The following is a 27,687-nucleotide window of genomic DNA, read 5'->3' as shown; positions in this document are numbered from 1 at the left end:
ACTGAAAATTATACCTGCGGTAAGCGGAACAGTGGTACTTTCAGACTCTGTTACAGATGTGCTTACGGGCTCTGTCACTTGGTTAGTTGTATGTGCAGCTTCTGAACGAAGTGAGATGAAATGCGAGTCTTTTAAAAATTTAAACGCCTTCTTAACCTAACACTCTACCAGCCGGTGTTGTAGAGGAAACTTCCTTTGTTTCAGGTTCTGTTACGGTTGGAGAAATAGTGGTAATTGCAGGCTCTGTCAACTGGTTGGTTGTGTGCACAGGTTCTGAACAGCGTTATACGAAATGCGAGTCTTTTTAAATTCCAAACGCCCTTTTAACCTATTACCCTACCTGCCGGTGTTTAAGAGGAAACATCCTTTGTTTCAGGTTCTGTTATAGTTGGCGAAACAGAGGCTGTGTGCACAGCTTCCGCACACGTCCTGAAAGAAAATTGCATTTACTAAACTGAAGGGCATGCGACAATGTCACACTGTCAATAGTTTGCCATAGAGCGAAATCTGTCGGGACATCACAATCCGTTTGTCAAATGTAGAGATTGAGGTGTTTCATTTCTGGATGGGGGGGGGGTAGGAGTTCGGACCTTCAATTTAAAACACACTGAAGCAGTCTGCCAACAAACTAAGTTTAAATACCGATAAAACTGTGATGATCCTCTTTGATACTGCCTCTGGTAACCTTACTGTGAATCTAAATAATAAGTGTATTTCACTGTGCGACTCAGCAAAATATCTTGGAATCGTCATTGACTCTAAATTTTCATGGACACCTCATATTGCTCACAATAACCACTATTTTGGCTAAAGCATCCAAACGGTCTTAACCGACTCTATAAATATATTTTTATCTTATAACTGCGATTATAATTAGCCTTATTTCAGTGATGGTGATAATTCTTATTTATATATTTATTTATGGTTGTATATTTGTGAGTGACGGGATACACATATGAAAACCGGAAAATATGACACGAGATCGCGCGCAGCGCTAAGAAAAAATTCAAGCAGCATAAATTTGAGCCAGAATATTTTATTGTTGTTATTGATTCACTAAATAATTTGGAGCCCCCTTCAAGGCAACAATATTTTGGAGGTATAAGCAATAAGCATATTTTAGTATTTCCCCTGTACGGAGTTTGAACACAGAAATTCCGGACGCATGTCAACCCTATAGTCTATTTGTACTACATAATTTATCAACTTACGCACATGTCCGCCAAATTCGATAACAGTCAGGCACCATCTAAATCTAGTAGGCTACATTGAACTTAAAAATGCTCTTTTCGTTCCGCTTATTCGAAATTTCATGCCGGTGATGTCATATTTTGTGACACGATTGTTAAATATGCAATTGGATGGTACATTCATATTGAAATGAACCCAAATATTTTCGGTTGAAATTCATCGGGGGTGATCACCAACAACTATTGAAGTACTGCAAGGAATTATGTATACGTCACCAGAATGAAATTTCGAATAGAAGAGACTTCAATGTATTATTTTTAGGTGATACAAGATCTCCTTTGGTTGACAAAGCCGCGGTTGCCGTATTTTGATCATAGTCAAAATTGTCAGCCGAAAATGTTCGGGTTCATTTCAATATGAAATATACCATTCAATTCTATACTGCAGTTCTATACCTCCAAGAAGCTCGGTTTCCTTCGATTAATGATTTTTCATATTAGTCGGGTCTATTCGTTGCAAATATTTTTGATTGCCAATACCTTTATCAACGACAAAGCCCGTTTGTTTATAAAACTGTCGTGACTTGAATAACCTCATCTCCTACCTTTCCCTGCATTCAATCAAATCTTCTTTGTGAATCCCGATAATTTTTTTGTACATATCAGATTGACCGCGGTAGATTATTCGAAGAGCCGTTTCGTCTGGTAAAGGTATGCATTGCAATTGTAAAGGTAGCCTATGCATTGCAATTGAATAGTCCAATCTCTGATAGTTGGACTGTGGAAAGCTATGAAAGACTGCATTTGACTTTATGAAACAGTGTTGAAGTTAATGCAGATAATGAACCAATGTTTCTCATCTGCATTGATATTGCCAGGCCTCGTTTTGGCGACTACAATAATTTACCCATCATTAATAGCATCGACGAGTGTACTTTCGAATGCCCACATATTCTTGGCAAGCTATATTTTGTATTTATAATGAGATGTAAATCAGGGTTCCATACCCGGTAAGTTAGCAGTGAAGAATATAGAAGTGTTTTGAAAGTGATAACAACTTTTGCAAAGGGGATTGTATTGAAGAGATTTGCTTACGATCGTATATCATGGTAAACCGCGTCAGTTTGTTTCCTATATCAATGTCATGATGAATCTTTCACAGTCCAATATTTAGAATTATGGCAAAGGCCTGCAATATGCATGAATCAATCGGGAATTCTTACTCAAAGTTTTGGCTCGTTCAGATATCAGCCTATATCTCAGTAATATTAGATCATTAAACATGCAAATCCTACTGGTATAACGGCCATCTTCACAAAATGCGATAGTACAATTAAGAGAGTCAATTATCGAATTCCCGGCGGTTTGATTGACGCATCGAATCTCAGAAAAGTCCGGGCATTCGAAAAGCGATGTCCAATACGCGCCGCTCCCATTGATGAAGCTGAAACACAAGAAGAATTGTAAAATTGAGAATTTCATAAGATTCAGCCGGACGCATGTTCGACCCAATACTTAGCAAAGCATATAATGATTTATCGATGATAGTATAAACTAGCGGTGGGCAATTATTTTTCTTCCGTGGGCCAAATGAGAAGCAGAAAATACGTTGGCGGGCTAAGTCAAAAATTTAGCTGTGTTTTCCAGCGCATTAATTTCATTTCTATATTAAAAGTAGTGAATTACACTGTTTATAAATGCTGCTCAGTGGATGTATTGATAGTAGGTAATGAGAAAGTGACGGTTAATTACCAAAAAGTGTATATAAATTTTGCCGTCATATTTGGGAACAATGTTAAACATGATACCTTTTGAACTTTCCTATCCGCGTTTTTCTATCAATACATTAAAATGATCTTGGGATATTATACAGCTTATTGTCGTGGTCGCATCCTTCCGAGCACTGTGTAGCTTGGCGAAATAGTGTTGTTGTGGAGCGAAGCTTACATTCTTTCTGAAATCCGCTCTCCCGTGACCGACTTTATGATGAATCCGGATTTCGAATACGAGGTACGTATGATGCGTAACCGCGACATCACGATTTTGTCACGATCCGCTGACTCGCACGTCTACTAGTAGGAGATGCCACTATTACCGCCAGTACTTGTTATTCTGTAAGTTTTTCCATTATATTTAGAGGTGTTCATTATGGTACATGTTACATAAGTAAACTATATATTCGTCCACACGTAAGCTAGCAAACATATTATGACGCGAGTCAAGGACGAAACAAAGACGTAATGTGGAAATAAGCATTGTGGGGAATGAAAGTTTTTGTCATCACTATACAATACATATGCATCACCAACGAATTTTACCATGATGTTGCCGCATTGTTCATGCAATATTACTGCACGGACTTCTTGAACTCAAATATTGCGGAAATGAAGCGTGGAATGGAAACACGTTTGACTTGAATTCAAGTCTACATCGAACGAAATTCAGAATGTAATCACATACCACCCGCGCTCTATTTGATATTTCCATTCTGCAACATTTCCGCGCCAATCAATCAGATCATTTATCCATTCGTTCCATTCTCCCACATCGTTGTACCATGAAGCCGCTTTCGTTTGCGTGGGAAACCCTGAAATATTGAGAATAGTTAGTTATATAGATTGCGAAGGAATTGTCAATTTAACGAGCCGTTATGGACTGTAATTGTTTAAGTGGGTGCCGAGAACAGTCGGTGCATATAACATCCTACCACGATATGAATGGCGAAATGATTAGTGTGGAAGATTTTTATATGTTTACTTTTTTAGTGAAGGAACATAATTATAGGCTATCACTGATCATAAATCAGGATATCATGCGACTTTGGCAATCATCTAACCTAAAATATCATCATCATATATCAATAAATGGACACTTGTACAGAGTGATTATGTAGGTACGAACACCTATTTATTCATTACTGATATCATCCAATAGTTTTGAGAAACTAAGATTGGTTTACGTACTGCTAGTGAACAGGACTGTCTACTCCAACATAAAACATATGCTGGAATCTCATTCTCATAACGAATAAAATCAATGCTTGCCGGAGTGCTAAAAATGAATTGGCCAGCTATTCTCCATACCTACCTGAGACATCAACGGGAAATCTTTCGGACCTATTGGTAATATGATTTAAAATATGAGATGTTCATAGAGAAAGCCATTGTATATCTTAAATCAGCATTCTTGGTCACGCGTAAGCAACAATACGCGATGCTTGCGATCCATATTAGACGTGATTGAAGTGTCACGAAATACTCTGGCATCTTTGAAAGCAGCCATGGGTGCAAGACCGTCCTGGGGTAACAGATAAAAATATCTCTCCAAAGACCTAATGCGATAGGCTCCGAGCTTCTCAAAGTCAATAAAAAACGAGAGTGTCGGCTATTGATGGTCTCCGATGCGTCTCCGATGTTTTTACAATCTGACATTCGCTAAAATAGTCCAAAGTTGCGTTCAAATTTTTTATCCAAATTGTAAGTTGCAAATGCGCTGCTGATAAACTTCGAATCAACCATCTCGGAACGGTTGGATACATCAGTAAGCGTCAGATTTGTACAGACTCATTGTCGTAAAAAACTCTTGAACAGATCGAGGTTTTCTAGACGAAGCACGTTTCCCCATGACATCACGTTACAATGATAACGAATATTCATTGCTAATTCCTCAGCAGTTAAATATGTGAGAATGAATTGGATCCGACTGATTACTCTAGAGAACAGTTTCACGCACGCACGCGAAACACCTGCATCATATAGAATATTCTCACCATGGGTAATAAGGCATAACACAAACACGAGTCTTTCCATCATATCCAAATAAATTTCCGATATAATCTAGAAAATTATATTCTTACTTTGGAAGATAAAATAATGGTAAGATGTCTCGAAAGAATATTTCATCTTTAAAGGATCTGGCTACGCAACCTCATCGTATTCAACTCGGGTGAGAAGCTAGTAAATTATCAAATAGTTTACGATTATATGTTGAATGCCGACTAGACGAAATTCATAGTGATCGTTCTCCTTGCAATATTTCTGGTCAAGAAACTTGAGGGTGGCCATGCGTTGCCTAGAATAAGCTACCATCTCATGCGTACAACATTTCTTGTTGTATACAATGTGTAAGCTATTGAGAAGATAGTTAGTTGTACTTATTGCGAAAGAATATTCAATTTAACCAGGTTATGGGCGGTGATTTTTTAACGTGCTGGGTGTCGAGAACAATCGGCGCAGAAAACATCTTTCCACGATAGGTATGGCGAACTGATTCGTGTGGAAGGTTTTTATACTTTTAATATGCTTATGAGATGACATTATTAGATTATTAGCTTATCACTGATCATAAATCAGGATAATTTAGGCGACTTCGGCAATTCTGTAACCGGTCATATCATCACCATATATCATTGGACACTTGTACAGAGTTATCATATCCGTGTGAACACATATGTTAGGGTTGTTCCGAATTGACCGACTTACAAAAATTCATGTTTTTCAGTACGTTTCCCATGCCTTATCCCTTAAAAAACATATTCTAGCTACTTTTTTACTGTAACTCATCCCCTGCATCCGGGTGCATTGATCCGAGCTACAGGAAACACTGAAACACAACTACTGTGATCTGTTCTGTCAAAACTGTTAATCTAGCGAATACGAATCGCTGTCTATGGGGTGAACTGTCGATTGTTTGTCGGAAACGCCTCTCCGTAAAGCTGTCACGGAATAGGTGAGACAAGGGAAAAAAGAAAGAAAGGCGAGCGATCCCTCCTATCACAATTGTTCTCAAATTGTGTGTTTATTTTGCCGGGGAAAGCGATCGCTCTGCTTGCGCAACTTTCGCGAACGCAAAATCATCTGACATTGAGTAAAATCTTACCCGGCGCGTTGAAGCTTCGTAGACTAGAAACTCGCAGAACGTAGAAATACTCACTGTAAAAACTCGCATCTACATCTGGAACTAGGCCTACCCCCTTTTTAAAATCAACAACAAGAACTGGAACTACTCATTTTTCAAAACTAGCAACTACAGCTAGAACTAGAACTACCCGTACCCAATTCTCAAGATTAGCGATACAGTCACTTTTCAATATTAGCAACTAGAACTAGCCATATTTTAAAATTCTTAACTAGAACTACTCAATTTAAAAACACGAAACTGACACTAGAACTAGAAACTACTTACTTTTCAAAATCCACAGCTATAACTATAACTATACAACTACTCATTTTTCACAATTCATAAATAGAACTAGAGCAAGGACTATACTCACTTTTCAAAATCGGCAACAGAACTAGAACTCACTTTTCAAAATCCGCAACTAGAACTGGAATTTTCACTTTTTAAATTCCTCACCTAGAACTAGAACGAGAACTATTCTGATCTTAGCTTACATAGAGCATCGAGCCGTCGAAGCCCCAAAAACTGCTGTACTGCAAGTACTGCAATGAAAACTGCTTGAGTATACTTCTGCAAGGTGGTAAGCAATTCGTTACTGACCGCTTCTGATTCAAGGCAATATAAGATGATATAAAAGTATGAAAATTAATGGGGCATTTCTTAGGCAAGGTCGATATATCATATCGTGGTCTGGTAATCTCGAGGGCTGTTTATTGTTTTCTGCAGGGCTGGGGAGTCGGTAAATTTTACCACCGACTCCGGCTCCGACTCCGACTAAACGCATTTTCAATATACCGACTCCGACTCCGACTCGGACTCCTGAGTCATTAAACGTACCGACTCCGACTCCGACTCCTGGGTCTTTAAACGTACCGACTCCGACTCCGACTCCCGACTCCGACTCCAGCATTATTACCAATTTACTTCGAAAATTATATGTCACATTGTCGGTTGAATGACCATCATACAACCATTAAACATATGCAAACATATGATTAACGGTGTCATGCTAAATTGTTTCATTGTGGCACAGCTCGAATTATCCACTATGCAATTAACATGAATGAAAGATTTGCTGAATATCCTTCCTTTTTCAAGTTTTTATAACATGGACTCTATAATATCCTGAAATGTATGAATCATTCAAATATGGCAGATATCCAATCCTGTATAATAAAAATGTAGATAAAAAATCCAAGTGTAGCTCTTGTGTATGAGTCAGCAACTAATAAAGAGATTGATCCTACTAATTTTGTCATTGCACACTATACTGATTACAAGCACACACACTCTTACTACTAATACACATTGGTCATAAATGGAATTTAGGTAAGTATAGTCAAAGACCATAGCCTATGTCTAATCTACATGTACTTAATCAAGTATTCAAGGATTGGGACTTGCAGTCTTTCTTAATCATTTGTTCGACCCAAACAGCTAAGCTACACTACAAATATTTATAATTTTGTCATGTGGAAAGCATCGTTTGGTCAAATTTACATCATTTTTACAATTTTACAAAACCAGCCGATGCATTTGCTCTGTCACAGTATCATGGTATAATTCCAGAAATTGCATCAATTTTGACTGCATCGCGAAAACGCATATTGCGATTTTCTTCCCCTGTGCAACTGAGTTGTAATTTGCAAGTAATGTCTAATTTTATCTATATCAGGGGTGGACAACTTTTTCGGCCAAAGGGACACATGAGATTTACGAACCATTGCGTGGGCAACTGGAATGTTGATAACCTTTTATTAGTCGTCCGATAGGAGCGAACCGAATTAGGTAACATTGCAAACAAGACTTATATTAATACGCTCTAAAATTGATAACAATATGTCATGCAACTGTGTAGTGCAAAATCAGGCCCTGGGCGCGCAAAGCGCTAACTTTTTTTGCAAGATAATGACTGAATTATATCAATAAATATGTTGCTAACATACATTGGGGGTCGCATCTGTATACCACTGGGCTCATTTGGCAAGGACAGGATTATTCGACGTTTAGACATAGCAAAATCGACGGTATCAGTGAACATGCCTCTATCATTTTGTGCAAATGTTTTGTCGACGATCTCGCCGCGAGTGCACAAGCGAAGCTGCATGTTGGACCACACGTTATCTCCTAATTGGGAAAATAATTAGAATCAATTCTGTGAATAATATGTATTTATAATTTTCAGAAAGGGGCTCAAATACTGAATGTAAGAAATCTAGTGACAATGAAAATGAATCATGCGATGTACCGAGAAAAATATCAAGTCAAATAAATCTGCTATGAAATATTCTACTTTATGGTCATATACGAAGATATGGGATAAATGTGGCTGGCCCCTGGATATACGTCAATGCGTCAGAACTGTTGTTTTAGTCATCATCAAATTTCGCGGTCATGCTAATCAAATTTTGGCTGGCCTTGCAATTGTACCTGATGTCATAAATAATTTCGAGAATTACCTCGCAGGCCACACCTAACCTTCTCGTGTGCCAAATTTAGCCTGCGTGCCGCGGGCTGGCCGCACCTGATCTGTAGGGTTATTAATAACAGTGATTGGTGGTACATAAAAATTATATTGAAAATTCTTTGAAAGCAAATGTTTTCATGATAGAGAAGTTGGAGTCGGAGTCGGAGTCGAAGTCAGGGTCATTCTCACAAACTCCGACTCCGACTCCAGTCAGTATTTTCCCCACGACCCCGAGTCCGACTACGACTCCAGCTATTATAGTTTTCACGACTCCGACTCCGACTCCATCAAGCGAAAATTACCCCACTCCGACTCCACCGACTCCGACCCCGACTCCACAGCCCTGGTTTTCTGTTTAGCCCGAGCTCATGGGAATAGAATCCCCAGTTAACATTCATTCTAATCAACGTAAAAGTATTAAACGTAACAAAACACTGACCTTATTGTTAGCAAAGAAAGCAACATGCAACCCGGCACGTTAAGAGAAAACCAGTTTGAAGCGTTTGGTACGACCTTATTCTACCGCGTTGTGGCGTTCAGACTTAGAGATATACTTCTAGTTCTAGTTCTATAGTTGCGCTTTCATTACTTCAAGGCAAGCGTCGCAACTCTTCACGAGATTTTCAATGTCGCGATTAATGGAAGGCCATGCGATGTAATGTCGATCCATCCGTTTCATTTTCGCGATACCCCAATGACCTTTGTGCAACAATGATAAGGCTCGCGATCAAAGTGACTGCGGAATTACTACGCGCTGAAGACCATCAATATTGAGCATGACTATGTCTTCGTGCAGAGAAAGCGAATGTTTGCGAGACGAAAACCAAGTAAAATCATCAACGTGCGTCTTTGTATTCCAATTACCCTGAGTAACAGATAATTTCACTGGTTCCATGGTTTTATCTTTCAGCGTCGCGTCGCGAATTTCATTTCGAGTTAACGGTAAGTCATCGAGTGCCATGATAATAGCGTGAACGATCTCCGCGCTTTCGCGAATTTCCAGTTACTCAAACTCAGGCTCTGGACCCTTTGATAAGCGCAAGTCCGTATTCCTAGTGAATCTCGCGTCTTTTTGAAGAAGGCGATATAACGGAGCGGTTTTATTCGTAAAATTAGGAATAAACGCGCGATAGTAATTGACTTTGCCCAGGAATGCCTGTATAGCTGGAGAACATCCTGAGGTTTGGGCAACATTGCTTCAACGAATTTTTTCGACGGGCGTTTGCCGTTCTTGTCAATTATGTGACCAAGATACTCGATACTACTTTTGAAAAATTCACATTTAGCGAAGTTGACGGTGAAACCATATCCGGTGAGACGCTCACAAAGTAACGATAAGTTGCGAAAATGATCGCGTTCATCAGCGCCAGTAACGATTATGTCATCAATAAAACTAGCAACTAGGGCTGGGCAAAATCGAGTACCAGAGTGATTCGATTCTGAATCATGTAATATGCTTCGAGTCGAGTCGAGTAATCGAGTATCACTCATTATGACGTCACAACGGAATACAATACGTCAAAGTTAAAATAGGCACCGTCTATGCCACCCCAAAGAATATAATGTCTGTTATCCATCTCATAAATTCATAAATGATACTTTAGTATTTTTCTGACTATACCGAATTCATTCCACTCGGTGACAATGTTGTGGGATAATCATGACTTCGGAAATATGCTACGTCCAGTAACCTTCGTAGCTTTGTACTATATGTTTCGTATGCTACGATACCGCCAATCAAGGTCTCGAGGCATCAACAGTGAAAATTAGTATCGAAACTATAATTCTCGTTGATAAATTTACTTTCAGTGGCGAGAAGCGTATAATTTCAGTAGGCTACTCGAAAAATTCGTCTTTTACTACTCGACTCGAATCATTAAAATTAGTACTCGATTCAGATTCGAGTACTTGAATCATTCTGCCCAGCCCTACTATATGATGAATAAGCATTCTTTCGCATCATGGGATGCAAATTATAGTGTTGATATGAAAATGCGATACTAGAAGACCCCGTTTTGGAGAATATCATGGCATGGCGCCCTACCCCATATGATAAACCCCGAAGTTTAAGCGAAGAGCAATACGTAGAAGTTGTATTGGATACGGTTTGATCACTTTGTGCGATTAGTATACGTTAATAACAAATATTGTGGATTGTAAAAGTTATATTTAGAGTAGCTTTATTTTCGGAAAATAGAATTATTACTACACTTGCTTTTATGCTCCAACGTGTATGTTCGGCAGACAAAAGAACTGAAAGTAATCAGAACTCAAAGAATGATACTCGCAATTGAAAGTGAAATACAAAACCACTTCTAAAACGCAGAGAATGTAGTTCATGACTTATGTCCAAGCCGTGTTATTTTTGGCATTTCAGGAGCCAGATGCCAAAACTGCCAAAAATAAAAATTTGAAAATGCCAAAAATAACTAATTTTTGGCATATGCCAAAAATAACTAATTTTTGGCATATGCCAAAAATAACACGGCCTGCCAATAGTGTATTTCTTTCATGGTGTTGTGTTAACAGGACCGCATTACAAGCGAGAAGAGCGTGTGTGAAGGGCAGGTTTCTTACTCTATGGGTCCAGCCCACCCATTAGGGGAGAAAGCATGGTGTCCTAAATGGTGTGGGCACAGCGAGATTGAACGGCTGACTGCATTTGGTTACGTTATACTTTCCATTTGTCCAAAGGCAATTTTACGGCCATTTATGACCGGCTTGTCGAGCGATAAATTTCATAAAACGGGTATCAATGGAAAGCTGCCGCTGTACTGTATTCTGCTCAAGGATCTGGAAACCCCAAATTCAACCACGATTTTTGCATCGTGATCGAGTTGAACATTGTGACACAACAAACAGTCCGGCTATTTCTGAGCTGCAGTCTCGTTTTGCCAGACAGTCTTGTTGCGTTAATGTTCTTAAACAAGCTAACCTTCCCAGGACTCTTCCATGTGAGTTGGTAATATTAAAGCCATCTGACGTGACAACAGTCCTCCTAAAATATATCGGTAGACTAATGGAGATGGGATGGTCGCGCTACAAAATAGAATGTGTTGAGAGACAACGCAGGGAACTGTTGGAAAAGTATCGGGAAGAAAATTCTTTCCGCGATGAGATCGATAGCACTAGCGCAGTGATCTCTTTTCATGATGCATGGAAGGCGGTTCTGTCCTCCGAAAATTTGAAGCTCTGAAAACCTTTTGTGAGGGACTGACAACATTCTTTCCCTCAACGGCTACTGTTGAAGCCGATATTTCCCAGATTCGTTGGGCGAAAAATTAATTCAGGAGAAACTTTGCTGACCTGAGTTTGGAAGCACTGTTACAGTGCAAACAATTTAAGTCTATTCAAAAGCTGTAACAATGTTCGTTAGGCTTCTCATTCTTTTTAATTATTGGCACCGGGTCCGAATGGATACTGCACATTTTGTGGTTTCATTTGATATTATTAACCTATGTAATCGCTAGGTTTTTTCTTCTTATTATTGTTTGTTGGTACTGATTATAAGAGGATATTGCACAATTTTTGGTCTCTATTGATAAACTGACCCAAATAAAGCGTTTTTATGACGAATTCGAGTCTCAAAATATCTATTTAGAGGTCGATGCCAAAACTGCCAAAAATAAAAATTGAAAAATGCCAAAAATAAGCTATTTTTGGCAGTTTTGGCATATGCCAAAAATAACACGACCTGCTTATGTCCATAAAGCTTCAGAGGTGATCGTAGGATTCTAAACTCGTTTTACATACAGCACTGGTTCCAACCCATGGATCTTAGTGCAGCATGTGGCCCTAATCTGACCTTACTGAAGCTCTCATTAAAACAGCCAGCAGAATGCAATGGTTTTGACGCATGCCTCGTACTTCGGAAATTCACTTGATTTGACTAGCAACGTGACTCGTGACTTGACTCGAGTCTCATCCAAAAATCGACTCACTTGACTTGACTCTTGTCAAAATGTGCAATGAATCGAGATGAATTGTGACCCGAAGGTAGTGACTTGATCCCAACACTGATCCACACTGAATTGCGGAGATCGATTAGTATAATTCTGGGGTTCTCAAGCTATAGGGCGCAAGTAGTTATATAGATCGGTCGCGAATCGCCATTGGTTCTTATGGGCGGGGTGGTGACGCGCCTGGAAACCGGGGGTGGTGATGCGCCTTTTTAGACCCCCCTCTCGGCGGTGATGCGCCATGTGTTCTTATGGGTGCGGCCGTGATTCGCCCTTTCGGGTATAGGCTGCGTCGGTGATTCGCCGTGAAAACTCGGGGTCGTGACTCGCCTTTTTTGCTATAGGCGGTGGCGGTGATTCGCCTGTCATGTATTCTTACGCGGTCTCTGGTGACTCACCATGTGTTCTTATGGGTGCGGCCGTGATTCGCCCTTTCGGGTATAGGCTGCGTCGGTGATTCGCCGTGAAAACTCGGGGTCGTGACTCGCCTTTTTTGCTATAGGCGGTGGCGGTGATTCGCCTGTCATGTATTCTTACGCGGTCTCTGGTGACTCACCATGTGTTCTTATGGGTGCGGCCGTGAATCGCCCTTTCAGGCATCTCTCGCGCGGTGTTGAATATGTATCAAATAAATAGTCATGTGAATGAACCTTTGTTAATGTGTATATCGTAAATTATTATATATGATGTAGTTTAGTCGTGACAAATGACCGATCGTGTTCTAAGTCTTTCCTCGCTATTGATTGCTAGCTGAATAATACTTCAGATCGGATTATTCGCACCTTCCGTACCACTGTTTCGCACCTATAGAATAGTCTGCTGTTCACAGTCGCAACAAGAATCACAAGTATACACATTTACACATTCGTTTATTACTCTGAAATCAAACTCTTCACAAAAGCACGTACAATCGTATCATTCACTTTTTTATCATCACCAAAATTATCCAAGTATTCCTTGGCTGAAAATCCTTGAGCTCTTTTTAAAATACGTCCGTTTTGGAAATTCGGAGCGCGCACTATCGTATCGATTATTCCACTAATCCAGTCGGTGCTATTACATTCAGCAGTATTCAGTATTCAGCAGCGACACGAAAAGCGAGCAACAAATAACCGCGCTCGTAAATTAACACTTCAAAAAGTGTAAAATAGATTGCAAATCCCGCGATCGCTAACAAGATAATGTCTCGGACATAACCATTTTTAGCGACTTGGTGTTAAAGACATACCGATCACTCACAAGGTAATATTTCGGTAATTAGTTTACCACAGAGCCGGCGTAGACGGTGATTCGAAAACCAACAATTTGGTGGTCGCTATATGTTTTGACACTTCGAACAGTGGGTGACTTTAGTTGCGCGATAAGAATTATGAGAATATTCAATCAATGTATCAATTTGCCAACTCGAAATGAAACTTACTACACAAACCAAGTTGATTCGTATCTGAATGTGTTAATTCGGTACAATTCTAATTATTTTGAGAAATCTTTTCGTGATCTTTTGACTCGACCATAACCCGAATATTACTGACGCCGACTTTCAGCCACATCGAATTATTCGCACATTCCGAGCCGCTGTTTTCACACTTATAGAATCACTACCAACTATAATTCTACAAGAATCAAGAATCACAAGTATGTGCATTATACAGTTATTATCTTTATCAACATGAAATCAAACTCTTAAAGGTCAACTGCATCTCAAAAATGACTTTGCCTTATTTCGTACATTATGTGGTTAGGAATATGAATAAAATAATGAAAATTGAAAATACCTTATTGTTTTCAAGTAATTTAAATTATAAATCGAAAAGCCGAAAAACGGATATGAAATCATTCAGCTATGAAATGACGTCATGTAACTGACACAGCAGAAGTCTTGATACCTGGTTTGTATAAGGTTATCCCTGTTGCTGTGGATTTGAGTATTTCAGTGTGATCATGAAAGCTATTAAGAAGATGAGGAATGGAGGTAGACGTTATGTCGCGTATGGCTGCTACAATACGCAATATGCGGTACTCAAAGTGTGCTTACATCGCTTTCACAAGCCATATGCCGGCAGCCGACCGGACGCCTATAGCTGAACAGTGCGGAACATCGTGAAGACCAAAATTGCGCACAGAATCATATTTATGCGCGGATCACTTTCAACCATCTTGCTTCAATGAAGTATCCGAGATACACAAGCTAGTTGACTACCGAACACAGGCAACTATCGCATGTACTCCCGTCCACACTTCATTTTCACGCAGGAATACCTGTACTCCTCTAAAGCTACGTACCGGTACTGTCCGAAATCGGTAAGTGAAAATGTATTGAGTCAGCTAGTACTATAAGAGTGTAACTAACCGTTTCTATTAGTATTGACTGTGGTGGTAATGAAAGTATAGTTATTGTTTGCACTCAAGTATACATGTAGAATTAAGTATATGCCTTCAAAAACTTTTGAAGTGGAAGTATTCTAAAATTAAGCCACTTCACTCATTGAATGAAGTAGTGGCATTAGTTACTGAAAAGGGAGTATGTAACCAGCTGACTGCATGACCTGATGGTTACATCGCTGACCACCTTTTATGGTCTCCGTGGATAATTGAAAAGGACGCGACTCGAGCCAAAACTATAGAAGTGAGATTGACTTGTGACTCGGAAATTTGCGACTTGGCTACAACCCCGATAAAATCATAGACTGATGAAGCTGTAGCCTATGAGTCAGGAGGCCTGCGTATCATGTAAGCAGCAAAAGCAACAAGATAATACCGATGATCCATTACTATATCGTAATCTGTGTCCCTCTCAAGATGTTGGCAGCTCAGCGGAGATGAGAAAGTACCAGTATCACCATAACGGTCGTAAAGTACTCTGTTAACTGTTCAAAACAACCCTTATAAGATTTCACCATATTCACAAGCCATACGCATCATTGTAGGATGCAGTTGGCAATCCTTTATTTAATGATACTTAAGAATACAACGTTTGGAATACTGCCTTCAATCTGACTGTGTTATAACACCTTGTGATATTTTTTTGCCTTCTCTAGATTACTGCAATGAAGAAGTCAATGCACTCATCAAAACAAGACCAGGAACGGCACAGTTCATCAATTTTATTCGAGTAGCGGCATCGTCAAAATTAGCTCGGATGATGATATTGCTGGACACAAAACCCGATATATTTCTCTTCCTGATACAGTAGCAGTGTTGATGGATTAGTTTGTTGCGTTTACTATTTTCAATAAAACCATTTTCATTCACAATGAAGCATTTCAAAATTGAAATCCTTTATAACTACTGGATGTGACTTTTGATCGGATGGCAGTAACGACATGCGCAGGCAGGATTTTCCATGTTGTTTTCTCCAGAATCCCCATAGCAATTGGACGAAATTCCTGTTCAGTGTTTCTCAGCTTCCTGAAAAGTGTAGTTGTGTTAGGAAATTACTTGGCAACGTACTCGTCGTTTCATCTTAATGAGGCTCATTCACTCATGCATCAAACTAGATGTTATAATTCTGTGGCCATAATCCTGTTCATATCTATAGTAAGACATCTTCAATGCATCACCATCCCAACAAGCTGATTGAAATGATGGTAATGCTGTGATTCACTCTTATTCTGTCAGCACAAACTCTCCCTGATAGTTGGCATCTAAGCTGGCGACCTTCATATTAACACCTGTGATTGATTGTAGCAAGATTCCTAATTGAAACGAGGTAATCCACCAAATTATACATAGGCCGCTACCATACTGCATTTCATTTAGCTTTTACGCTGATCACACTACAGATTACCAACCGACCCATCATTATACGAAGCTGATAGCGGTTCCACTGATATGGGATCGAGCGAATCACCACCTGAAGCGCGTCCGCATTTCATACTTACATTCAAGTACTCAGACTCAGTTTTAACACCATATAAGCGAGTCCTTCGCCATACAACTAACTCAAATATTCGCCCAGCGTCTTGGCGAACACACATATCCGCTGTGGTGAGAATAGAGATGTCATGTACTTGACGTCACAATGCACATTCTGCTTTTTCCGTAAACATGCCAATATTGGGACTTTCAGTCAAAATTACGGCAATTTCCGATTGAGTTGAAACACGGAAAGTCGGTAATTTCGGTATAAAAAAAAGTTCTGAACATGATTCCGCAAAGTTGTCTATAGAGATGCAGTTGACCTTTAACAAAAACACGCATCTAATCACTCGTCAACTCTATCATGAAAATCCTCGAGTCCTTATCATCAAAAATGTTATAGCGCGGCGTCGGAATCCATTCGTGGGATGTACTAAAGGTAAATCCAGATAATCCAAAATGAAATATTTGGACTTTGACATAGTCTGAATTGAAATATATTGACAAACATGACTACCAACTTTGATCCAGTCACATTTCAAGATCATACTTTGAAACAATCCTTGAAACTTACAACTCTATTCACAACTGAGTTTTCCGTTTATCAGTTTCAGTAAATACTATCGCGATATTTTAATGTGTTACTACACACAATAGAATCAATCAATGAAATAACACCTGTTGTAAATATTTCTAACTTGACAACCACTTGTGCATACCGCGATCGACTTGTGACGCGATGAGTTAAATCGGAATATTTCAATCTATTTGTCGAAACCTCGAACAAACTATCAGGTTATTTTTTGTTGCAATCGAGTGAACGGAAATAGTATTACGTCTCAACATTTCAACATCTTTCCATACACAAAAGAGCAAAATACAAAAAACCTTGTCAAGTCAATCCGTTTGTAACTTACCCAACCAAAACTAAAAGTATCCTTACGGAGAGTAGACAAGACTACGCAAGTAATCACTACAACCAACAAACATATCAAGTTCGGTTTTAGGCATATACCACCAACTCGTCTTATTGGAATGTCAGCAACTCTTTACGGTCATAGTTACAACCACATAAACTAATTTACCCTGCCCACACGTCATGATCATTCCTGAAATCAACACAAACTCGACCACTGACTTGAGTTAACCACAAAACGGCATCAAGTTTTTAATCCACTTATAGCTGACAGATTATTCGAATACATCGATGGAGAATATTATTGAACTCGTCGGTATTGTTACTTCAACAAATTACACCGACTGCGAAAGTTAATATCGAATGGTAAGACTTGATCACATATTTGTTGAACACAGACATGACAAAGAACATGATCGGGATTTTATAAACTAGTCATATTACTTTTCACATCTATCAATATCAGAATACAAGTCATCAAACTTTTTGTTAAATGTAACATAGCGCTTTTGGAATCGGATTCGTTATAGTCGTACAAATTGTATTAAACCCAACATCAAAACAAAAGGACTTTTTTAGTTCATTGAAACAAATCATTCGTCTTCGACTTGTGCTTTTTTAGATTGCCCGCGACAATTCGTTTCGAGTGAGTTGTAACCAAAGTCAAGATATCTTTGTATCCACAGATATGGAAGATGAATATAGCTAACACAATCACGAATCGACGTTTCAGAGTATTTCGCGGATGTAATAAACTTGTTAGTGTCACCTATCTAAAAGTACGCACGCGTTCGATTTCCATACCGACTGTTGCGATGTTTAGGATTCACTTACAATAACCACGGGTGAGGATTTAACATCAACGTCGTTACTGGTGGTATTCACAACAGAGAATCGAAATATTACACAGTGTGAAAATATATCTTTGATATCAAAGCATTATCCCAAGTATACGATTAATAGTCAACTCCGTTCACACTTTCTATAGAATGTGCTAAATGTAAAATATCACGAGGTTGCACTCTAAGACTTTGATCATTACAAAAGTAAATTGGAATATGTTTGCTGGATGCATTCAATTCAGCTAGAAATGTCTAGTGCACAACAATCGTAATATCAAGGAAGTACTTGCTATCACTAAACGTGTTTTGTATCGTTGTTCATTTGTAGTATTGATTGAAATTGTTTTTGAACACTCAAATAATAATTCCCGACATGAAACCAAGCCGCTGAAATTCGTTACCATAACAAAGAAACAATTTGTACGATGTTTGGCAAATGTACCCTATAGTTAGGTGTACTAGAATTATTTGTGTAACACATACACCGACAATGCAATCGAAATTTTTTCCGTTGTCATTCGCTAAAGTAAATGTCATCACAATACTCTGTCACTAAAAGACGTTACTCGGACGTGCTTGAATTCTAGGCATAGTTCTGATTTATCCAACACAAGACCCAAGGACAACCCTAGTTTCAGTCGAACACAGATATCCAAAATATCGCACACTTCGCTATTCCTAAAGCGCAAACACCCGATACAAAATATTACTTGTTGTGTTGTTGCGGCATCATCTTCACAATATCACCCTCAATACAAATGATGTTTATGTGTAACATGCTATTGATTTGAATCACACCCACCTGACGGAAGAGGATTTACTCAATCTTTACAAAATGGATATTGACCAACATCACATCGCCGGATTGTATCTGTTTTGCTGGATACGAGTTATGTTAGTTTAACAGTAAACAAATTTCACCCGCTTGGATTATGAACTCAATGCGTTAGCAGTCATTCAATATTTTGTTTGTGTCAACTAGTTACTTGGTATGTTACTCCACAACTCTTACAAAAGTACGAAGGATATTAACATCACACTAAGTAATTAACTTTACTCGATATTCTCGCATTACGAAACTAAAGAATGGTTGGTTAGACTCTACAAACTGTTTCGATACCTCAAGAACTTTATTGTCTGAATGGTTGGTCACGTATCTTAATAATCAAGTAGTTCAACACAGAACTAGTATTAACAGAAACACCAGAGTTGTTTACACAAAAGTTTGTATGTGTACAGTATGCGACTACCATTTGTAAGTCCAGCACAATTGTGGTATCCATCCGAGTTTAGTTAACACAATTTGCGACACCGAGGTCGCCTCATCTTTCGTAAGACAACAAACCAAGGCTTCAGGATATGTCCATGTCATAGCAATAAATCAGCTACTCCAACAACAGAGTACATATGTTTTCTAGTTACGGTGCTTACATCTTACACACAAATCAATCTACTTTGCTAACGAAAAGTGCTGAGTCATCACATGGTTGTCCTCACAACAATACAACTAAAACATACTATCATACAAAATGGTCGTTATAGTTTGCACACCAATGGTACATCGTACAAGTAACAAGTCTCGAGAATCCAGTTATTCAAAAAACGTGAAAGTATTTTTACACCAAGTCGTTATGTTGACGAAGACGTATATTGTAATATCATGATCGATTTGTATTCGTTGACCGCAAAATGTCACTACTCTAAATAATTATTTTTCACTCAAACACAAAAACCTACTTGTCGCCATTCGTTTTCATCAAGCACGAGTTCAAGAAACTTACTTACTACGACATGAATTGTTATTTTATGTTGTGTAAATAGGTAATAATTAATTCAAGTAACACTATATCAACATCATCGAGCTGTGCGAATAGATTTACATGTGATCTTGTGGTTTTAATCGAAGTACACAGCACGGTCTAATGTAGAGTCATCTCTATTGTACAGCAACTCGGTAATCGAAATGCATGCATTAACATTTAAACAGCGATCTTGTTTTGTCACGTGGAAAAATATATTCACTATCGCGATACTCTGCACAGGACGTGCAAATCCTTTTCACACTCGTAATAGTATACCAACGGCTACCGGCGACAACGTTTAACAATACCAACGACACTAAACATACGATACCTACTCAAGTAAAATTTCCATTTTCACCTGGAGATCAGCCGTTACCTGAGTAAAAATACCATTATCCTTTGAAAATCTGGCGTTTACCCAGTGTAACAATACATTTTCACATGGGGGTCCATCGTTTCCCAGAGTAACAAACCCCTTTTCCTTTGGAAATCTATTTTTTCCGTGGGTAACAAATCTTTTTCACTTGGAACTATATTTTTTCCTCGGGTAACAAACCTTTTTCACTTGAAAATATATTTTTTCCTCGGGTAACAAACCTTTTTCCACTTGGAAATATATTTTTTCCTCGGGTAACAAACCATTTTCACTTGGAAATATTTTTTTTCCCCTGAACAACAAACCATTTTCACTTGGCGGTCCGTCGTTTACCTGAGTAAAAATATCATTTTCCTTTGGAGATCCGGCGTTTACCCAGTGTAACAATGCATTTTCACTTGGAAATCTGTCATTTACCTGAATACCGTTTTCACTAGGAAATCTATCTTTTCCCTGGTAACAATACCATTTTCGTTTGAAAACTAACCACCACACCGGGTCAATTTGATATTTTTGCATATTGTTACAACGGCCAGTGACAAAATATACACCAACAACGACTCCGATACATTTGTGTAATCGCATTTTCATTTGTTCTGGTGCATCCCATCAAAATCGGCGGTTAGCCACACACACACACAATAACAACGCGCTATATCTATATGACTGCAATGTCCGGGCTCGTGCTTTAGATTTTTCAGAATCAATCCGTCTAAAGTTGTAACCCCCCCCCCCCGACTTTGTTAACTGGTTGATACAAGGATAACAATCTTCGGAAAATGTAGGAACGCATGCTACCCATCGTGCGCACGATTCCAGGTTACTTGTGATTAATTTCCTTGCTCACACTATACAGATTATACGTACTGGGATATGTAGCGGTAATCGGTTTGGTCAATACATATCCCCCATCCAGTATGGAATTACAAACCCAATACAGGCCAGTTCATAACCGGATCCGGATATTCAATGCAAAGCGATAAAGCAGAACCAATGACCAAGTGTAATTAAACATATAGATTCACAACCCTTGATTTTTTTTCGTGAAAAATGACAATACATATCGAATATACTTTACGATTGTTCAACCCTACCAAGTATTCACGTAAATGTGGTTTATGACATTACATACAATGTGTCGGTGTACAAATGTTGGGTGTTTATGCACACATCGGTATGACCCATAGACAACATCATCATACCCTCCAGGACTTCAGTCAACTACCATTGGTCTCTCGATACGGCGAACGATACAGTATGCAACACATATCATTAGAGTGATATATCCACAGGTAAATATGGGGACTGGCCACAATAATTGTACGACGCCGACAAATCGATGCACGCAAGGTGCGGTTGATAATATTTGTTTCATGTGTCAAAGAGACAGCACTTTCTTGTAAAGGTTAACAGATCCCGCAGAAACACATCATTTCGGATTACATTACCAAATCGATTTCGAACTTAAACCGAATCACTGGTGTTGAGAGTAGCGATACCCGATTTTTCGAATATTCATATAGACCAGGGCCGGCCAACCCGTGGCCCGCGGGCCACATGTGGCCCGCGAGAAGGTTTTGAGTTGCCCGCGAGGTAATTTCCGAAATTGGTAATGTTATCAAAAATGGATTGCACAGATTGTGAACTTGCAAGGCCAACCAAAAATTTGATTAGTCTGGAAGCAACACTGGAGATGTGATGACTAAAATATCAGTTACGACGCATTGGCATTTCCATGAGCCAGTCACACTTTGGTAGATCTTCGTACACTACAATAAAGAAGAATAATTTGCGATAAATTTATCAAAAGTAAATATTTTCTACACGCTTCGCGCAACATGTTGTCACTCGATTTGTTGCTTTTAATGTTGTTACCTAATAATGCGCCTAATGTATCTGATTGAGTCTAACTATATTCTCGATTACAAGACAAAGTGTAGTTCAACATGTGCGACATAGCGTTTGCACTCACAGAAAGACCGTCGACTATGAAACCTAGGCACAAAATGATTGACGCATGTTGGTCGAAGCTTTCGAAATTGATATGTCCAGGCGCTGAATAGTCCAGTCCTTGCCAACTGAGCCCAGCGATATACTGCAGGCCCGCAATATAGTCAAGTGACAATATTATTGAGCTATGAACTTCGAAAAATTTTCGCGCTTCGCGCGGCAAGTGGCCCGCGCAATATTTCGTCAATCGAATGTGGCCCTTTGGCTGAAAAGGTTGGCCAGCCCTGATATAGACTTAGTGAACGATCAGTAACGACACTTATCATAAACATTGTGAATATTAGTAATCCCGAGTCGTGTCTATCTTGTGATGTTACAAGTTGCTAAAACGATCGAGTCCCCATATTTACCTGTGGATATATCACTCTAATGATATGTGTTGCATACTGTATCGTTCGCTGTATCGAGAGACCAATGGTAGTTGACTGAAGTCCTGGAGGGTATGATGATGTTGTCTATGGGTCATACCGATGTGTGCATAAACACCCAACATTTGTACACCGACACATTGTATGTAATGTCATAAACCACATTTACTTGAATACTTGGTAGGGTTGAACAATCGTAAAGTATATTCGATATGTATTGTCATTTTTCGCGAGAAAAAAATCAAGGGTTGTGAATCTATATGTTTAATTACATTTGGTCATTGGTTCTGCTTTATCGCTTTGCATTGAATATCCGGATCCGGTTATGAACTGGCCTGTATTGGGTTTGTAATTCCATACTGGATGGGGGGATATGTATTGACCAAACCGATTACCGCTACATATCCCAGTACGTATAATCTGTATAGAGTGAGCAAGGAAATTAATCACAAGTAACCTGGAATCGTGCGCACGATGGGTAGCATGCGTTCCTACATTTTCCGAAGATTGTTATCCGTGTATCAACCAGTTAACAAAGTCGGGGGGGGGGATTACAACTTTAGACGGATTGATTCTGGAAAATCTAAAGCACGAGCCCGGACATTGCAGTCATATCGAAATAGCGCGTTGTTATTGTGTGTGTGTGTGGCTAACCGCCGATTTTGATGGGATGCACCAGAACAAGTGAAAATGCGATTACACAAATGTATCGGAGTCGTTGTTGGTGTATATTTTGTCACTGGCCGTTGTAACAATATGCAAAAATATCAAATTGACCCGGTGTGGTGGTTAGTTTTCAAACGAAAATGGTATTGTTACCAGGGAAAAGATAGATTTCCTAGTGAAAACGGTATTCAGGTAAATGACAGATTTCCAAGTGAAAATGCATTGTTACACTGGGTAAACGCCGGATCTCCAAAGGAAAATGATATTTTTACTCAGGTAAACGACGGACCGCCAAGTGAAAATGGTTTGTCGTTCAGGAAAAAAAAACATTTCCAAGTGAAAATGGTTTGTTACCCGAGGAAAAAATATATTTCCAAGTATAAAAAGGTTTGTTACCCGAGGAAAAAATATATTTTCAAGTGAAAAAGGTTTGTTACCCGAGGAAAAAAGATATTTCCAAGTGAAAAAGATTTGTTACCCACGCAAAAAAATAGATTTCCAAAGGAAAAGGGGTTTGTTACTCTGGGAAACGATGGACCCCCATGTGAAAATGTATTGTTACACTGGGTAAACGCCAGATTTTCAAAGGATAATCGTATTTTTACTCAGGTAACGGCTGATCTCCAGGTGAAAATGGAAATTTTACTTGAGTAGGTATCGTATGTTTAGTGTCGTTGGTATTGTTAAACGTTGTCGCCGGTAGCCGTTGGTATACTATTACGAGTGTGAAAAGGATTTGCACGTCCTGTGCAGAGTATCGCGATAGTGAATATATTTTTCCACGTGACAAAACAAGATCGCTGTTTAAATGTTAATGCATGCATTTCGATTACCGAGTTGCTGTACAATAGAGATGACTCTACATTAGACCGTGCTGTGTACTTCGATTAAAACCACAAGATCACAACTAAATCTATTCGCACAGCTCGATGATGTTGATATAGTGTTACTTGAATTAATTATTACCTATTTACACAACATAAAATAACAATTCATGTCGTAGTAAGTAAGTTTCTTGAACTCGTGCTTGATGAAAACGAATGGCGACAAGTAGGTTTTTGTGTTTGAGTGAAAAATAATTATTTAGAGTAGTGACATTTTGCGGTCAACGAATACAAATCGATCATGATATTACAATATACGTCTTCGTCAACATAACGACTTGGTGTAAAAATACTTTCACGTTTTTTGAATAACTGGATTCTCGAGACTTGTTACTTGTACGATGTACCATTGGTGTGCAAACTATAACGACCATTTTGTATGATAGTATGTTTTAGTTGTATTGTTGTGAGGACAACCATGTGATGACTCAGCACTTTTCGTTAGCGAAGTAGATTGATTTGTGTGTAAGATGTAAGCACCGTAACTAGAAAACATATGTACTCTGTTGTTGGAGTAGCTGATTTATTGTTATGACATGGACATATCCTGAAGCCTTGGTATGTTGTCTTACGAAAGATGAGGCGACCTCGGTGTCGCAAATTGTGTTAACTAAACTCGGATGGATACCACAATTGTGCTGGACTTACAAATGGTAGTCGCATACTGTACACATACAAACTTTTGTGTAAACAACTCTGGTGTTTCTGTTAATACTAGTTCTGTGTTGAACTACTTGATTATTAAGATACGTGACCAACCATTCAGACAATAAAGTTCTTGAGGTATCGAAACAGTTTGTAGAGTCTAACCAACCATTCTTTAGTTTCGTAATGCGAGAATATCGAGTAAAGTTAATTACTTAGTGTGATGTTAATATCCTTCGTACTTTTGTAAGAGTTGTGGAGTAACATACCAAGTAACTAGTTGACACAAACAAAATATTGAATGACTGCTAACGCATTGAGTTCATAATCCAAGCGGGTGAAATTTGTTTACTGTTAAACTAACATAACTCGTATCCAGCAAAACAGATACAATCCGGCGATGTGATGTTGGTCAATATCCATTTTGTAAAGATTGAGTAAATCCTCTTCCGTCAGGTGGGTGTGATTCAAATCAATAGCATGTTACACATAAACATCATTTGTATTGAGGGTGATATTGTGAAGATGATGCCGCAACAACACAACAAGTAATATTTTGTATCGGGTGTTTGCGCTTTAGGAATAGCGAAGTGTGCGATATTTTGGATATCTGTGTTCGACTGAAACTAGGGTTGTATTTGGGTCTTGTGTTGGGTAAATCAGAACTATGCCTAGAATTCAAGCACGTCCGAGTAACGTCTTTTAGTGACAGAGTATTGTGATGACATTTACTTTAGCGAATGACAACGGAAAAAATTTCGATTGCATTGTCGGTGTATGTGTTACACAAATAATTCTAGTACACCTAACTATAGGGTACATTTGCCAAACATCGTACAAATTGTTTCTTTGTTATGGTAACGACTTTCAGCGGCTTGGTTTCATGTCGGGAATTATTATTTGAGTGTTTAAAAACAATTTCAATCAATACCACAAATGAACAACGATACAAAACACGTTTAGTGATAGCAAGTACTTCCTTGATATTACGATTGTTGTGCACTAGACATTTCTAGCTGAATTGAATGCATCCAGCAAACATATTCCAATTTACTTTTGTAATGATCAAAGTCTTAGAGTGCAACCTCGTGATATTTTACATTTAGCACATTCTATAGAAAGTGTGAACGGAGTTGACTATTAATCGTATACTTGGGATAATGCTTTGATATCAAAGATATATTTTCACACTGTGTAATGTTTCGATTCTCTGTTGTGAATACCACCAGTAACGACGTTGATGTTAAATCCTCACCCGTGGTTATTGTAAGTGAATCCTAAACATCGCAACAGTCGGTATGGAAATCGAACGCGTGCGTACTTTTAGATAGGTGACACTAACAAGTTTATTACATCCGCGAAATACTCTGAAACGTCGATTCGTGATTGTGTTAGCTATATTCATCTTCCATATCTGTGGATACAAAGATATCTTGACTTTGGTTACAACTCACTCGAAACGAATTGTCGCGGGCAATCTAAAAAAGCACAAGTCGAAGACGAATGATTTGATTTCAATGAACTAAAAAAGTCCTTTTGTTTTGATGTTGGGTTTAATACAATTTGTACGACTATAACGAATCCGATTCCAAAAGCGCTATGTTACATTTAACAAAAAGTTTGATGACTTGTATTCTGATATTGATAGATGTGAAAAGTAATATGACTAGTTTATAAAATCCCGATCATGTTCTTTGTCATGTCTGTGTTCAACAAATATGTGATCAAGTCTTACCATTCGATATTAACTTTCGCAGTCGGTGTAATTTGTTGAAGTAACAATACCGACGAGTTCAATAATATTCTCCATCGATGTATTCGAATAATCTGTCAGCTATAAGTGGATTAAAAACTTGATGCCGTTTTGTGGTTAACTCAAGTCAGTGGTCGAGTTTGTGTTGATTTCAGGAATGATCATGACGTGTGGGCAGGGTAAATTAGTTTATGTGGTTGTAACTATGACCGTAAAGAGTTGCTGACATTCCAATAAGACGAGTTGGTGGTATATGCCTAAAACCGAACTTGATATGTTTGTTGGTTGTAGTGATTAATTGCGTAGTCTTGTCTACTTTCCGTAAGGATACTTCTTGTTTTGGTTGGGTAAGTTACAAACGGATTGACTTGACAAGGTTTTTTGTATTTTGCTCTTTTGTGTATGGGAAGATGTTGAAATGTTGAGACGTAATACTATTTCCGTTCACTCGATTGCAACAAAAAATAACCTGATAGTTTGTTCGAGGTTTCGACAAATAGATTGAAATATTCCGATTTAACTCATCGCGTCACAAGTCGATCGCGGTATGCACAAGTGGTTGTCAAGTTAGAAATATTTACAACAGGTGTTATTTCATTGATTGATTCTATTGTGTGTAGTAACACATTAAAATATCGCGATAGTATTTACTGAAACTGATAAACGGAAAACTCAGTTGTGAATAGAGTTGTAAGTTTCAAGGATTGTTTCAAAGTATGATCTTGAAATGTGACTGGATCAAAGTTGGTAGTCAAGTTTGTCAATATATTTCAATTCAGACTATGTCAAAGTCCAAATATTTCATTTTGGATTATCTGGATTTGCCTTTAATACATCCCACGAATGGATTCCGACGCCGCACTATAACATTTTTGATGATAAGGACTCGAAGATTTTCATGATAGAGTTGACGAGAGTAGTATAGTAGATCGGTCGCGATTCGTAATGGGGTTCTTATGGCGGGGTGGTGAGCGGCTGGAAAACCGGGGGTGGTGAGCGGCTCTTATTTCTTATGGCGGGGGTGGTGAGCGGCTATTGCGTCTTATGGCGGG

The 27,687-nt window shown here is 38.7% G+C and overlaps 2 protein-coding genes and 1 long non-coding RNA gene across 5 annotated transcripts in view; 1 reads left to right on the top strand and 2 right to left on the bottom strand.

Annotated features, from left to right (window-relative positions):
- LOC145451567 (uncharacterized) overlaps nucleotides 1-27,687 on the bottom strand; it is a 321,835-nt gene that overhangs the window by 218,563 nt on the left and 75,585 nt on the right. The window lies entirely within an intron of this gene.
- LOC145451945 (uncharacterized) lies at nucleotides 169-5,868 on the bottom strand. Of its 2 annotated transcripts, XM_080330157.1 has the most exons (5): nucleotides 4,960-5,868; nucleotides 3,651-3,777; nucleotides 2,486-2,634; nucleotides 341-429; nucleotides 169-273 (listed from the first exon to the last, which is right to left on the bottom strand). In XM_080330157.1, exons 1-4 carry the CDS (start codon nucleotides 5,000-5,002, stop codon nucleotides 383-385), a joined length of 366 nt encoding a protein of 121 aa, XP_080186283.1. In that variant the 5' UTR covers nucleotides 5,003-5,868; the 3' UTR covers nucleotides 169-273; nucleotides 341-382. The 2 variants fall into 2 exon arrangements, 1 of the variants encoding a protein (XP_080186283.1); XR_013919141.1 differs by lacking the exon at nucleotides 169-273 and having other exon boundaries at nucleotides 387-429; nucleotides 1,796-2,634.
- Nucleotides 12,647-16,079, top strand: LOC145452495 (uncharacterized). The gene is made up of 2 exons (XR_013919393.1): nucleotides 12,647-14,816; nucleotides 15,554-16,079. It is a non-coding gene; the product is annotated as an uncharacterized LOC145452495 (long non-coding RNA).

The sequence above is a fragment of the Botryllus schlosseri genome, chromosome 12 (genome assembly GCF_051294905.1).
Source record: "Botryllus schlosseri isolate E-star chromosome 12, Bs_hap1, whole genome shotgun sequence".
Taxonomy (NCBI): domain Eukaryota; kingdom Metazoa; phylum Chordata; class Ascidiacea; order Stolidobranchia; family Styelidae; genus Botryllus; species Botryllus schlosseri.
The sequence above is the reverse complement of the archived record's forward strand: the minus strand, read 5'-3'. Positions and strand labels throughout refer to the sequence as shown.